The sequence below is a fragment of the Bubalus bubalis genome, chromosome 11 (assembly GCF_019923935.1).
Source record: "Bubalus bubalis isolate 160015118507 breed Murrah chromosome 11, NDDB_SH_1, whole genome shotgun sequence".
Classification (NCBI taxonomy): domain Eukaryota; kingdom Metazoa; phylum Chordata; class Mammalia; order Artiodactyla; family Bovidae; genus Bubalus; species Bubalus bubalis.
In genome coordinates, this window is record NC_059167.1 from 85239802 (window position 1) to 85256355 (window position 16554).

Genomic DNA, 16554 nt, shown 5'->3' on the forward strand with positions numbered 1-16554 from the left:
AGACCATATTTTTTCTTTGACAGCTTTTTATGTATCACTTTGGCCATGTGGGTCATTTTTGATTAAAGCTCTCCCCCTCCAACTTTCAACTCTTACCCTCCAAAGCAGTAGATTCTGGACTCAACAAATAATTATTGAGCACATGACATGTGCTTTGATTTTCTATAACGTTTTCAGTCTGTTCCTAATCCTTCTGTACAACCTTATTACCTTATTCTTCAAAGTCTGTTTTTTCTTTTTCTTTTTTTCCAGGAGTTTTGGATAAGAGTAGTTGTTTCCAGATACTGGGATCTGTCTAGCGAAACATCAACCGATGTAAGGGAAGTTGTTCTTGGAAGCCGGTGAATGTGCAGGTGACCAAGAGTCTTTTCTGGGATCAGACGGAAGAAAGAGAAATTTACTTGGGAAAGAGCACGTGGGTGGGAAGAGGAGGGGAGTCCGGGTAGATGAGAGCTGGTGTTGGATAGACTCCATGCTCTCTCTAGATCTGACGCTCCATCATCCAGGTAGTCGGGGCGCCCACGGCCTGGAGCGTCTAGAGTCGCTCCACATCGCTGGCTGCTCACCTCCTCCACTTCCCCAGCTGAAATTCCAAACTTTTTCCTGCGGGGAGAGGAAGGGTGTTATTAAGTTTGAAAGGGAAGTCCCTCCCCCTTCCCGGATTCCTATTGGTCAGAGCCAGCCCCATCCCCACCAGGATCGTGGGCGGATTGGCTGTGGGAGGGGAGTCCCGCCGCAGGCCCGGAGCCGACGGCCGCCCGGCGGCCCCCAGGTGGCAGGTGGGGCCGGGACCGCCCTCGCCGCCGCCGCCGCCTCCGTGCGTTTCCAGCCGGCGGACTTTAAGGTTCGCGCGCAGGTCGGGGGCGCCGCGCTCGGCGAGAGTGGGACTGCCAGGTCTTGGCCATGAAGAGCCTCAAGTCCCGCCTGAGGAGGCAGGACGCGCCCGGCCCCGCGCCGTCCGGCGCCGCCGCCGCCGGCGTCAGCGCGGTGAGTTCCTTGGCCAGTGCGCGCCCAGAGCGCCCGGCGCTGCCCTCCGGCGAACCGCAGAGCCGGTCTCTGCTCGGCTTTCCCTCACAGTGTCCCGCTGGGTCGGCCCCGGCGACTCCTCCTCCCTCCTCAGACCAAGGCTCCGCGTTGGCCCGGAGACCCCGGGGACCCTCCCCTCCGCTGCCTCCGGGGCTCTCCGGGCCCCTTTCCCCACCCCTCACCCTTGGGTCTCCCAGCTCCTGGCCTTTAGGATCGAATCGTTCCCTCTTTTTCAAGTCGGTGTTTCGGGGTTGTCCACCACCTCGGCCCTTCTCCGGTGACCCCAGTCCCTGCCCTCTCCCCGGCTGACCCCCGCACCCCACTCGCGCTCAGCTCCGTCCCGGCTCTGCTGGGCACAGCGGGCGCCCCTCAGCCCCCGGGCCTGCGGGTCCGGCGGGGGCTTGGCGCCCCACAGTCCAGGTGGGCAGGGCAGTGGACCCGGCGTCGCCCCGTCCAGACTCCGGACCTTTCGTGGGTGAGCGCTGCTGGGCTGGGTGGACGCCGTGTGCTGGCCGCTGTCGCTGGGTCACTGGGACTCAGAATCAAACACGCAGAAGCTTGATTTCTGAGTGATGCAGATGCATCTGGCGTAGTTGTAAAGACAAAGCCCCAAATGGGTGGTGATCCTGAAAGTGGTGGTGAAGTTGGGAAATTGTCTTCTAAGTCTCACCTGTGGGACAGACAGACCCCGGCAGACCTGCATTCGGCGCTGATCCGCAGCCCGGCCTCTGCACGCTAAGTTCTCAGGGCCTCTCTTCAGTTGGCAGGAGAACAGAAATGTTGAGAAACAGCCTGACTGCAGATGTTGGGATTTAGATAATTTGGCAAGTAGAAGAATGGCTATATCTTCCACATTATATGTTATTGGAATAAACGTTATTTAAAAAGTCTTGAGAGTCAGAAACGTTTACGAGATGTAATGCTCAAACTGCCTGGTTGTCCATGTGGAGTCATTAAAACAGATTTTAATAATTTAACATAGGTTTTACCAAATGATTAAATGCATTTTTTGAGACTACTCATTAATCTGCTTTGGCTTTTGAGTGAATTCAGAATTATGCCCTTCTCTCCACTTAACTACTTCTAGGATGATTTTACTTGGGCTTAAAGGAAATTGTGGTGAAACTTGGCTCTTTACTTCCCAATTGAAAAAAAAAAAAAGAGGGGATAGTTTCAGATAGCATGATATTTGATGATTTGATATTGGTTAATATGGCGTGAAGTCGTTTAAGTAGCCCATAGAAGGGACGATTACTTTAAGATTTTTTAAAAGAAAATAATTGACAGACTAGTGATTTAGTGATATCAGATCACTGTACACAGCTGAGTTGAAGATTCAGTTTCTTTGTAGTGCAGGTTGTTTTCAGCTTTAACAGTATACTTTTCTAGCATTATTCACAATGTTTACCCCATTTGGTTTGCACTAAGTTTGTACACCTTAATTTTAGCCTGTTTTCTCTTCTAGAGATGCAGAGTATTTAGTTGTTATTGATATTACCAGCATGCCAGTTTGCAGAAAATGCATCTTTCTGAGTGTAAATCTTTAGCACTTGTTACACTGGGCATTGTTATTTTTTAAAAAATAACGTCATAAAAAATGAAGAGAAATACATGGTATAAAAAAATGGAACCTACCTGCTTAGAAAAAGTGAACATCTCTCATTCTTAGCTAAATTTTCAAATATGTTTTGTAAAATATTTAAATGAAAATATGTAAGTGTGATGAGTAATAAAACCAAACTAAACATCGATAGAGTTTAATAAAGGAGCAGGGGAAATAGATTCTTTCTGCTTTTCAGTGCATAAACGATAAACCCTAATGTTCTATTTGGTCACATGTGTATGTATTGTTATGATTGAGCATTTTAAAAAAATCTTTTTGCTTTCAAAGTTATTTAAAATTTATTAGTTTTTGAATAGATAATGTAGCACATGGCTTAATATTTAAAAGGAACAAAATTATTTACAGCAGAAAGCCCTTCTCCCACCTGTGTACTTCAGTTATTCTGCTTGCTCCCACCATTCCTCAGAGGCCATTGGTGTTCTCAATTGCTTGTATATCCCACCAGAGAGAGTTTAGCATATACAAGCAAATATTAATATAAGTATTCACCCTTTATGTAAATGGCAATACACTGTACTTGCTGTTCCATATTTTTTTTTCCATATATTTTTTTTAAACTGTAGAATCTAGGCCCATTTAGAGCATCCCCATTCAAATCTTTGCTATAATGTACATCATGCTATGATGAGTAAGCCTGTGTATATGCAAGCATGTGTGTGTATACTTGCGGGATCAGTTCCTGAAAGTGTAATTGCTAGATTAAAGGACATGTGCATGTATGATTTTAAAGAATGTTGGTAAATTTCCTCTGTGCATCATGTACCCAGTGTATAACAAAGTATCATTTCCCATGCTTTTATTTAAAGTTTGTTCAAATTGTTAAGTTTTGTCAGCCTGATAAGTAAATATGGTATCTCAGGATAGTTTGAATTTGCATTTCTTTTACTGTGGGTGAAGTTGAGCATCTTTTCATGTTTTTAAGAGCCCCTTCCATGTTCTTTTCTGTGAAGAGTTTACTCTTTCCATTCTTCTATTGGGTTGTCAATTTCTTTCATTTGTATGTACTTTATATCAGGGAAATTAGCCTTTTCAATATGAATTTTTTTTCTTAATTGGTTTTTTGTCTAATGAGTTTGTTTATGGTGGCTTTTGCTATGCAGGGTGTGGCTTATTTTTATACAGTTGAATTTATCAACCTTTTATTTTGTGACTTTTTCTATCTTGGCCTTTCCACTCTGCAATATTAAACAAAAATAAAGAAAAATCTCCCTGGTTTCATCTAGTCTTTGTTTCATTTTTAAAAATATTTAACTCTTTAATCCATATAGAATTTTTTCTGGTGTAAGATAAGAGGTATACATCTTGTTTTCTTCTTCTCTTCCATTTCTCCCTTGTGGCTACCTAACTGAATCTTAAAGCATTCATTTAATCATTATGGAGATGATCACAATTTGTACAATTTTAAAGATTTAAAAAGTGTATTTCATAAATAGTTTTTGTCATGCATTTATAGTATTTAAGGTATTTATCTGGAGACACATTAGAAATGAACTATGTAAATATTTTATGATATTATAGTATGAAAAATACAGCATATTAACGTAACATGCTAAATTATAATTATATGCTATATAAGGAATTTAAAATATTCTGAGTAGTACCGTGGTTATAAATATGTCAGTGAGTTTAGAGTTCACGAAAAGAGGGTGTGTTTATACACATAAATAAATATAGTTCACAATTTTAAATTGTGCATAGAATACATGTAAGTGTCCTTTACTAGCTAAATCTAGAGATAACTGCATCTTTTAATCATAAGACAATTTTTGTTGTCAGATTTATTTTTAATTACTAAATTGGAGTTTCAGATTTCTGAAAGGGATAATTAAATAACTATAAATGCTACTTCAGATCTAGTCAATTATATGTACAGTCAATTATGTGTACAATTATATGTACAATGAGAAGAGGCTTGTTCCATTTTTACCTAGTTCAGATTAGGAAATCTGAGTTGTAATTAAAAGGACTGCTGCAAACCCGTATTGCAAGCACACATTTTGGAAGGAGGTTCCGCTTTAAATTGTACCTATACTACTAATCTCCGACCTGGGAAGTTCTGCAGTGACAATTTTCGCTGGCATTTCTTTAGGCTGCTCTTAAAATGGGGCAATCAATTTTATAAATCAGTAACCAAATATGTTCTAAAGCATCTCATTAATGTCTCAGTACCCTGAAAAAAATTTTGGTATTTCTAAAAGAATTTGGAGTTATAAATATAGCAACTGAAAAATCTTCAAAAACCTTCTTTTGGTTCCCACCAAGAGCAGAAGTTTGAGATGTTTTGAAAAGCATAAAGCATTAAGTATTACTTTGTTTTAGTTGTAATTTTGAGAATGAGGCATTTGTGTTTTCCACTCGGTGATATGGGTGTGTTTGAAAGGATGTTATTGTTATTTTTGTATTGATGATTTTGTGGTAATAAGAAAATTGAGATTACAAATTGTTGTTTTTAAACTCATGATACTTAATTGAGCAGTGTTTACTCATTTTCATTAAAGATGCCAACCTTTAGTCAAAATGTTTACCTTAGTTAAAACTTGATTCAGATAGTTTCCCAGGATTATTCCTGGGTTGTATTTCTTCGGTTTCTTGCAGGAAGAATTTCTTGCAGGAAGATCACAGTAAAGAAGCCCTCTTTTTATACTTTTGGATTTCAACCCAGCAGCAGTTTTGCTCAGCATCGTGCTGACTTTAATTGCTGAACTTTATTATAATACCAAAGCAGGAGGGTTGAATTGCTTTGGTATGTCTTTTAGTATATAATGAGTCCAAGAACTTAAATAATGAGTACTTAAGCATTTTAATTACTTCTTTTAATAACAGTGGAGTAATGCTTGTGCATTTATTTATTCCACATCATACAGATTTTTCAAATTTTAATTCATTAGTTTAGTACTCAGGCAACCATTTTATTACATTTGTGGCACATTTATGCTCACATAAGCTAGGCTCAAGAGACTGAATTAATAATTAGATCCTCTTTGAAGATATGGATAATTCCAAACTGGGAGCAGAAAATGTGCAAGATGACCATGGCATCCTTCATCACACTAGAAGGCAAAGAAGTCATCAAAGATCAGGACTAAAATAAAGAGAAAGAATGAAACTTATGCTTTTTCTCAGGGTAACTAAAGGTATTTTACCCCAGCTAATAGATGAAGATGGGATGATTAGAATTATATCATAGTTTTTTAGCTCCTCATGAATCAATGGCTATAGAGTGTTGACAGGCATTTATGAGTGGCTGCTAATGCCTCAGAAAGGCAGTTGGACATAGTTTATCTCCTGATGGAAATGTTCTTTGCTACTAATTGTCTTGCCCAAAATGCCGAACCTGAATATGATAGGTCTCTAGACCTTAACCACCAGTTTACAGAAAATACAGAGGACAGAGAAACATGGGGGTGCAATGAGCAAAATTCTAATCGTGGAAAACTCTAGAGTAAGTGACCTAGTTTCTTAAAAAATATATATTCTAAGAAGAAGAAAAAAAAATGGGGGAGAAATCTATATATTAATAGATTTAGGAGGTATATTAACTAACTACAGTGGTAGACCTCATTTGACCCTGATTAAATAACTGTAAAAATAAAAGTTTATAAGACAATGGAAGAAATGTAAGCACCATCTGAATTTGTGTTGATAGTATAGAATTATTATTCTAAAAGAGTTAAGTGTGACCGTGCTAGTAACACAGTTACATTTATGAAGAGGTCTGTCTTTCAGAGAAACATTTGGGAGTATACTGTTGACAGATGAAATGATGTGGAGTGTGGAATTTGCTTCAGAATAATCTGTGGGTGGGTGGGAGAAGTAAGTGGGGGATATAGTTGAAATAGGACTGGTTGTGAGTTAATAATTATTGTAACCGGTTGGATTATGATACTGTTGTATTTACTTTTGTGATACTGTTTTGTATATGTTTTAAAACTTCTGTAATAAGAAAGACAAAATCATAATTTTCATGAAGTTTCAGAGAGCCAGACATAAAATAATACTCTAGTATGCTAAGAGCCGTAATATAGGTGTGTATACATTGCTGTGAGAGCACAGATGTATAGGGTGGGGTCAGGGGTAAAGGTAGAAAGGTGAAGCTTGAACATGGGTCAGAGTTCGAAGGGCATTGAGGGCAAAAGAGAAGTGAGCACAGTGTTTTGGAGTTGTGAAATTATATAGCCAATTGTGGGCGTATTAGGTTTGAAAACAAAATTTGGTGTTCGTGTAAAGGATGGTGCAGATGAGTTACTGAGAAGGATTTCAGTACAAGTCAGGAGTTAGAGGGTGACAGCTTGCGAGGAGAGTGAAAGGAAGATTTTTCTGTCTTTCTATTTTTTTTTTTTTACCTTGAATTAAAACTTCGAATTTCTTGACAAGTTTTAACCATTGTTTAGAGGGATCTCTGACTAGAGTCAGTTTAAGTTTCATCTTCAGAAATTATCCTGTTAATAACAAGTTCATGTTCCCTCTCATCCCCTCTCCTCTAGAATTAGCTAACAGCCAGCAAAATTTTGTTCTCCTCAGCCCTGTTTCACTTATGGTTGTATCCTTGCTGAAGAAATCTAGATCCCAGAATATTAGATTTAAACATAACTCATGTAGTCTCTGTGTCAGTATCATATGGAAACCTTAGTGTCCTGTTACAGATCATGCAAACATTTGTCTGTCCTCACATAAGGCATCTAACAAACTGGTGAAAATTTCCACCTGCGTGAGCTATCTGTGTGAGACAAATCAAATTGATTTCTGTAATGAATTTGCCTAAAAATAGATGTTTGAAATGTACTTCCTGAAATTATAAGCAGAATGATAGGCTAATATATGCATTTTGTCTCTTCTTCAGTCATACAACATACAACATTTAAAAGCTTTACATAGTTTTTATGTAGTTGGAAAAAGTAATAGGTCTTTAAGGTTTAAAAATATAACACAAAAACACAAGGGTAAACTCACTTGTTTGTAGTTAGAAAAACAGTTTTGTCTGTTGGGCTTTTTTCTGTTCTCAGGAATCCTGATGATTGTTGGTGTGGACTAACGTATTTCCACAGAGTGCAGTCCCTAAAATGAAGTGTAGAACACGAGCCAGCGCAGTTGCGTGACTGAGGCTCTGACCGGGGCTGGGATTTGATGAGCTGTTTATGTAATGGAATCCGACTGGCAGTGCCCTTGAGAGAGAGTAGATATTGGACTGAACCAGGGAGGATAAATGGCTGTTGATTTTAAAAATCTTTTTTTCCCCATAAAAGTCACACATGCTCATTTTAGAAAACAAAATATAATTGAAGATAAAGAACAAAATAAGTCAATTGTAGTCCTGTTCATCAGATTTTAAACCACAGGTAACGCTATTTATTGAAAGATTCCATAGTACCTCTTTGTTATTCACTTAGCATTTAGTGATCTTAATGCCACAGTAATGGTAGGTGTATGTTTTTGAATAATACTTGATTCTAAGACATTTTGTACTTAAAACTACAAATAATTTGAAATGATTTGAGCAGATTCAAATGTCCCATTAGGAGAACTCAGTAAATGCTAGTGAATTTTCTTAAAAATAAATGACATACAAGAAGTCCAAGTGCCGGTAGCCAATATTTATTGAACGTGGATGTCCATGCATCATTTTAAGTGCTTTACATGGACTCACATACTCCTCACATTAATCCTAACAAGTGAGGACTGCTGCCATCGTTTTATAGATGGACGTTAAATAATTTACTTGCCCAGGTGCTATGGCTAAAAGTGGAGAGCCGGGTGGTCTGACTCTGGAACCATGTTTTTAACCATCGTGAACTGATATAATTTCAAACTGAAAGCTATGACATTTGTGTCTTACGCCAAAGACCTAAAATATTGGGAGGCAGGGTATTTGGGCAGAAGGAAGACCTTTTATGGGAAGTCTCAAAACCATTTTGTGTTCTATCCAGCAGTTGCATTCCCCATACCCTTCCAATAATCATACTATGATTTAAAACATGTTTATTTATCAGCCAAAATATTATTGTTTTAATCTGTGTCTTTATTTTCCAGGGAGTGTGACAATATTCTTGTGATTATTGGCTCTTGCACTTTCATGTTATTTGACCATTTCTTTCTGTTGATGCCTTGTTCATATTCATCTTTGAGAGCTGTATATCTCTATTTTTGCCATTTTATGGCCCATCATAGCTTTGAGAGTAGTGTATCTTTGACTATATTTGCGTTTCTGTCCTCTCCCCTTTATATTTCAAACAGTTTTTGCTTTATGTACTTAATTTTGTTTTAATTGATATTTTAAGGTTCCTGTCTACTTTATATTCATTGTAAAGTCTAACTAGTTATTATAAAAATCTTGAATTTGTCCCATTATAATTTTGTCTTGAATTGTTGATATTAATACTGTCATATTGTATCCTCTTTGCCTTTTGCTGTTGTGTATATGTGTATGTTCACCCAATAGATTATCCCATCGTCCTTGGCTTTAGCATTAGTTGGAGGATGTATGGGTGAAGTAAGTCCTGAGTATCCAATAGAACTAAAAATTGTTTTCTTCCTGTCTGGAAAGGGGTGTCTGTGCGTGTGTGTGTGTGTGTGTGTGTGTGCACGTGCGTGCATGCTTGTGTACATGTGTGTCTAAAAGGGTATATGCTTTTTGGGGTAGGGGAAGATATGTTTTTAATATTGACCTTATTGATATGTTGTCAAGGTCAACACTACTTCTGTAGTAAAGTTTTTCCTTTGGATGCACAAACATATTTTAAAAAGTCTCATTGACTTCTGGTTAATTTTTTTCTTACCAGATTCTGGTATTATTAAAGAGCGGAAGGGAGGAAGGACATAAAACAATCATGCTTTCTAAACTAAAAAAAAGTGTGTGTAAATTTTCTTCTAGCTTGTTCTGGTTATTCTATAGTTTTCTCATCCACATGATACTTAGCCTGGTGGAGGTTGGGGTATCATGAAAATACCCCAGCCTCTCTAGTGCGGGAGTCTTGTGGCTGTGGTTCTAGTGAGACTGATGCACTCTGATCTTTTCTGCTGTGTGCGTGAGAAATAGCTCACAAACACTTGCTGATTGACACATGAGAAGTTTTTTTTTTTTAAATGGGAGATTTTTTTATGATTCACCTCTATTTTTTTGACTGTTGGATTCTTTTTAAAAATTAACATTTTGTATTTTAAAAACACTTTATAAAATATAAACAGCATTCATGGCAATGGATAAGTAGATAAATGTGGAATGTGGAGTGTTTTCTCAGCCTCAGAAAAGGCACACTGTGGGCCAGACTGTGCATAGCTTTTGAAACTGCCTGGAGCAGTGTGAAGGGGCAGGTGGTGTGCCAGTGCCGTAGGGTCAGGCTCTGCAGTCTGGTAGACTTGAACTTGGATCTTGCTGCTCCCAATAATCAGCTTTATGACCCTGGGCAAGTTACTTCAATATATTTTGTTTCCTTATTTGGAAAGTGGGGTTAATAATTGCAGTTAACTCAATAAATGGTGGTTCTTTTCATTACTCTCTGAAAAATCTCACCTGAGCTCATTCCATTTTTGTCCTTTATAACCAGATAAATAGCCGTCTTCCTGATCTTTTTCTTTCTAATTAATACATGCTCTTGTAGGCTTTTTATAGAACCTAGATCTTCAAAAGATTGTTTGCCCCTAGCCTTTTGCCCCCAGGGAGATAAGTGGTATCTCTATTTTTTATTTATTAAAAATTAATTCTTGAGGGCCTAGGCTAAGCACAGGGAGATGAGACGATGAGGAAGATAAAGAGGCTCAAAATTCTGTGCGGGAACTCTATAAACGGATAATACAAAGTAATAAGTGCTGTGGTAGAGGAGTTTACAAGGTGCTGAACCAGTCTGGGGCTGAGGAGTCGGTGAAGGTTTTCTGTGTTTTTTGTAGGCTGGGTTGCTGCTGCTTTTTTTAAAATTAAGATGAGAGTCACATAACAGAAGTCATTTTAAAGTGAACAATTCCGTGGCATATAATATAGTAACAGTATTGTGTTAGTACCATCTCTGGTTCCCAAACTTTTTCATCACTCCAGAAGAAAACCCTGTACCCATTAAGCAGCTGCTTTCCAGCTCTTCTCCCCTACCCCTTGGCAGCCCCCACCACCAGTCTGCAGGATAAGCCTCTTCATCTAAAGCTAAAAGAAGTGGGTAGGAGTGATCCAGGAAAGGAAGACATTCCTTTCAGAGGGAACAGCAAGAGCAGAGGCATGAAGGGAAGAAATGTTGGAGTTGGGGGAAGGGGCAGTTGGATTGTCAGCTCAGCTTTTTGCCACCAAAATAATCAGCAAGGGATTGAAGGGGAGCTAGTCAGGAAGGGAGGTTGGGGCAAAATCTTGGAATGGCTTAAAATAGGCCACGTTGTTAGTGTTGGACTTTGTCCTGTGTATGCAGAAGTGGTGAATCATATGATCACAGGTGTTTTATTAGATGGATTACTGTGTAGCTGTGTTCAGGATGGATTTGAGGGGGTCTATCTTAGAGGTGGGCAGATTGTTTATGAATCTGCTACCATAGGATAGGCAAGGATTAGTGAGGGCCTGAATCATAACAGTGCTGGAAGGGACGGAGAAGAGAGAGTACGTTAGAGAAACATGGGTTGTCTGAGACCAGAGAAGCTGTGACTTGCCAGTCATACAGTTAACTTGCCCTGAGCAAGTCCCACTAAGCCCCCTGCCCCTGATGATGCAGTGTGGGGAAGGTACAGTCCCAGACTGGAGGTAGTAACTCTCAAGGTGGGAGTGGAGAGGTGGCTGGGGAGAATGCCATCTCCATCTTCCTGTATCCTAACATCTTAGCCTTGTTTTAAAGTACACTGATTCATAGTTTGGATGAATAGTTCAAAGTTCTGATGATATTGTTTGACAAATACTTTTGAAAGCTTAACATGCTATGTTAGTAAAACATTATAAGCACATTATAAGCATTATAAGCACACATTGTTTATAATAATCATTATAAGCAATTTGTATAATTCTTATAAGCATTATAAGAACCCTCAATTTAGAGTGTTTTGCTAGCTGTGGAAGACATTACTCTTGTATTTGATAGAGTTGAAGCTATAGTTGGTATTTTTTTTTTTGGCCTCACTGCATGGCATTATAGTTAGTATTTTATATTTACCACTGTATGAGCTTATCATTCCATGATATCATTCATATCTATCAGTGTACTCTTCCCTCTGGTTAATACAGATAGGCAAAATCTGGCTTATTTTGCTGGGAACAAATCTTTGGAATTCTGTTGAGGAACATACTATATCTACTTGTATTGATATATCTGCCATTGTATAAATTATAATTACTTTGAGACTGAAAATTTCAGTTCCGCTCATATTTGTCAGACTTTCTTTCTTGGGCTTAAAACTTCTGTTGTTGGCCCTCATTTTCTTCTCTCACTCTCAGGAACTGCTCTCCAGTCCCTTGCAGATTGCCCCACCGTGGACCCCACTGTCAGTCTATCAGTAGCCTATTGGTAATGGTTAGCCCATTAGTAGCTGAGATTTAGAAAGACTTGTCTTCTCTGTCCAGAGGAGTGAAGTTCCTGAGGGCTAACAAACATATTTATTGTCTATTACGTTATGCTTTCATTCAACACATATTTATTTAGTACTTTCTTTGTGCCAGATTTGGTTTGGTTTGGTTCGATTCCTTCCTTCTCCCTTCCTCTTTGCTTTTCCTCCCCTTTGCTTTCTTTTTGGCTAGATTTCTGTGGTGGGCATGACTGTCTCATACCAAAGTCAGTTGGCTGAATCCCTCTGAGATGCCCTGCTGCCCTGATCCCTGGGTTGTATCTTTAGTCGTAGTTTTCCTTAATGAACCTTGGGTGGAATAGCCTAAGAGCCAGGTTTTCATTTGGCCCATTTACTCCTCTGCTCTTTAGAGCAAGAATCAGACTGGAGTTTTGTACTACAGAAGCTGTCACTGGTGTTAGGGTTCTTCACGTCTGGTTTACCCAGTCATTATGATTTGGCACTAACCTTTATTCCTATAGCCATGCTTTGCCTTTTGGTGTAGAAGATTGGCTCCAAAAGGTGATGATTTTGCAAAAACATGTCTTACATGTCTTTTTTTTTTTTTTTAACTAGGGGAAAGTTCAGTTCCCTTTTTAATGTAACTAATTTTTAAATTCATATAATTTGATTTTCTTAATGAGTTTTAAAATAGCCCTTCACTTTATCTCTGTAATTTGTTTAAATATTAGATTTTTAAAAAGTATTAGAAAGGACTTTAAAGTTTGACTGTTATCCACAGTTAGAATACATTTTCTATTGTGACAGAGAGGTAGTGGGCAGAATTCTAAAAATGGCTTTCCCTAATTTCCCACCTTAATCCCCAGGACTTTGAATTTGATGAGATATTATGCCCATGGTTATGTTCTGTTACATGGCAAATGAGATTTTGCAGATGTAATTTAAGGTTACTAACAACTGGACTTTGAGTTAGACAATAGGGAGTTTAACCAGGTGGACCTATTCTAATCACATGAGAATTAGAAAACAGATTTTTCTCTGGCTCACAGCAGAATTGGAAAGCAGAGAGATCTGAAGGACAGGAAGGACTTGGTATGTTGTTGCTGACTTGAGGATGGATGGGGCAATGTGTCAATGAATGCAAGAGGCCTTGAAGAGCTGAGAGAGAGGCTCTGTGCTGACAGCCACCAAGGAAACAGAGTCCTTGACCTACAGCTTCAGGGAACGGAATTCTACCAATAACCTGAATGAACCTGGAAGTGAATTCTTCCCAGACGAGAACCCAGCCTGGCTGGCATCTTGATTTTGGCCTTGAGAGACCCTAAGTAAAAAACCCAGTCAACCCCACTGGACTTGACCTGTGATCTCATAAATAAGTTTCGTTTTTAAGCCTCTAAGTTTGTAGTAATTTTTTTACACAGCAGTAGAACAATGTAAGACTTTTGCCATAGTCTTATTTTGCTATATAAATAAATTCTATGGAAGAAATGGAAATCTTATAAGTGAAAAAAATCAGAATAAAAAATATAGGTACAACTTGATAATAGTCATATAAAAATTCACATGGGAAAAGACCAGCAGGGGAATACACAAAGATGATTATCATTATGGATTATGAAATTTTTATGTTTCACTTCTTTGTTATGATTTTAATTTTTATAATTATAGATTTATATTAATATAATTTAATACACTTATTTATGAAAACTAACAGCTTAATTTTATTTGGAGATTTACTACTGGGAACATGTAAGTCCATAGGCCTCAAAGACTCTTGCTGGCAAGTGTTACCTGTAAAAAGCTTCTGAGTGGTTTCCCTTGCCTTAATTATTGAATGTATATAATTAAGATAATTGGTAGAAAGAACCCATTGGCAATAAGCTAAAACCCCTATATTCCTTAGCATTCACCCCATCACTGATTTGCTGAGGAAGTACCCTTTGCTGTCCTGTGTTGTTGAGGGAAACTCATAGGCCTGCACAGTTTTGGAAAAGAGATTCTGTGTAGGGGTCATGAGGTGGCCGTTGAAAAGGTGGATTTAAATTGCTTATGTGTGGCCTTCAAAATAAAGATGTGAAAGGACTTGTACCAAACATTACTGGTCTCCAAGGCACTTAAAGTGATCTAGCCTTAATAACTGGCTTTATTGCAGGGGGTTGGGCAAGTTAAGCTTTGTTATCAGAACTCTTTCTCTGCACAGTTGAGGAAATGGAACAGCAGTTTTCCTAATTGCTTAGATCTAATAGCATTCCTGCTGTTGAACTGTTTTGATAGCGTGGGAAAGGGTGAGTCACAAAAGAGGAAGGAACTATACTTAGGACCCTTGACAAACACTTCTGGGCGTGGTGGTGTGTTTGGGTCTACTCCTGAGACAAAAAAGTGTCTTGTTTTATGTAATGAGACTATCATGTAGGGTTTTTGTTGTCAGTGATTCTAACTTATAAATTTCCTTTGTCTGCTCCTCAGTAGCATTGAAGACCATAAGCAGGAAAAGAATAGTATTGCATCATGAAGATGAACTCCTACCCTATAGTTATTTTTGGATTGAAACTGATTTATTAAAACTAATTTTGCTAACCACAAGGTATACTATTGCTTTTCAGTGTTTCTAGTTGATAACACTGATTCAGTTAAATAGTGATAATTGGGAAAAGATGTTGAAAATGATAACATTTCCATTGAAAGTGTGAATACACATGCTTAAAAATTATAAACCACTTATAAACGCAAGGGCAACTTTATAAAGGACAATCTTGGAGTTCCTGAAATGCCCCCTTTTTTCCCCAACCTTCAAAATTTCAAAATTTAGGTGTTCCGGTTGTATCCATGTGGGTGACTCTTTCCGCTGGATTCCCCAGTTCCTTGTTTGGTACCATCAGACTGACAGTCTAGGCAGGCCCTGTGGTTCTTTGAGGGCTCTCAGAGATAAGGAGAAAGGTGTAAGTGCCAAGGCTCAGGACAGGACAGAACTTGGAGATGCGGAAATCAGGGTGCTGTTTCCTGCTATTAAGTGCAATCCCTGCTGAACCGGAGGTAAGAGTAAAACAGCAGTTGCTTTCCTCATATTTTAGCTTATTACCTGGCCATTAGGATGAGCCCTTCCTTAAATTTGGTGTCCTTAGCACTTTACTCCCCTTACCCTGGTCCCAGCCCTGCTCATTGGTGCATCACTGGGTTAGCACGTTAGCCCATTTTCTTTTCTCTGAAGGAGAAATCATTAGATTTTTGCCCAGAGAATCCAAAAGGAGGGTCTTTAAGTTGGTTCTTGTATATATGACTTCACTTGGCCAATGCTATCACAAATGTGTATATGAATATAAGTCAGAGGATATTTAGTTTATGCATTTGAAGTAGTTTGGCTTGTATGTAGCATTTCCAGAACATAAATATTGTGAGAACAGTTGAGATCAATAAATATTTCATGACTGTGACTGCAGGTCTTCCAGTATGCCCAGGAATGTTGCAATTTGTTATTTTCTTCCTTCTTTTATTGAGACTTTGTACTCCTGTAATTTATGACAGGGGTTTTCGTGGTGTGTTTCATGTTTGTAATTGCTGTTAGAGTGAGGGGTGGGAATGGGATGTATATTGCCATTGCCTTGAAATGGGGAGAGAGAGGATTGGACATGAACTGTAGTTGTGAGACAGAATTTTACCTTTGGGGATTGGGAGAGAAATATCACCATTTCTTGGTATTTATTTGTTGTAAAATATAAATAATAAACCAATCTGGGATTTATTTATGCACCATACTAAATCCTAGTGAAAGTGAAGTGGCTCAGTCGTGTCCGACTCTTTGTGAACCCCATGGACCGTAGCCTACCAGGATCCTCCGTCCATGGGATTTTCCAGGCACGAGTACTGCAGTGGGTTGCCAAATCCTAGAGGTAGTACTATTAGTTTAGTTGAACTTCTGATAATTAACTTCTTTCATATTGATTGCTGAAATATGGTTGTGTTTTTGGTTAAATTAGCAGTAATCTTAAGTATTATCAGTGAAATTTTGAATTTTTAATATGTAACTGTTAAGAATTTGGTATACATTTTATATATCTGTAAATAAAGTTTACCTTTTAGACTCATTTGAATGGCCTTTTAAAGTAAAATTAGGTTATATTGGCGGGAATAAGACCAAGTTGTCCATACTTTATTTCATTCCTTTTTAGCAGTGGTTCGCAGCTATGAGTGGTTTCTGTTCCCTGGGAGATATTTGGCAATATGTAGAGACATTTTTCGGAGAAGGCAATGGCACCCCACTCCAGTACTCTTGCCTGGAAAATCCCATGGATGGAGGAGCCTGGTGGGCTGCAGTCCATGGGGTCGCTAAGAGTTGGGCACAACTGAGCGACTTCACCTTGACTTTTCACTTTCATGCATTGGAGAAGGAAATGGCGACCCACTCCAGTATTCTTGCCTGGAGAATCCCAGGGACAGAGGAGTCT

The 16554-nt window shown here is 38.8% G+C and overlaps 1 protein-coding gene across 1 annotated transcript in view; it reads left to right on the forward strand.

The window, feature by feature from the left end:
* The first annotated feature begins 722 nt into the window (after positions 1–722).
* Positions 723–16554, forward strand: part of UACA (uveal autoantigen with coiled-coil domains and ankyrin repeats) — an 84144-nt gene continuing 68312 nt past the window's right edge. Inside the window, exon 1 of the mRNA XM_006071035.4 lies at positions 723–987. Within this exon, the coding sequence (XP_006071097.3) occupies positions 904–987 (84 nt within the window). The 5' untranslated portion in view covers positions 723–903. The remainder of the gene's footprint in view (positions 988–16554) is intronic.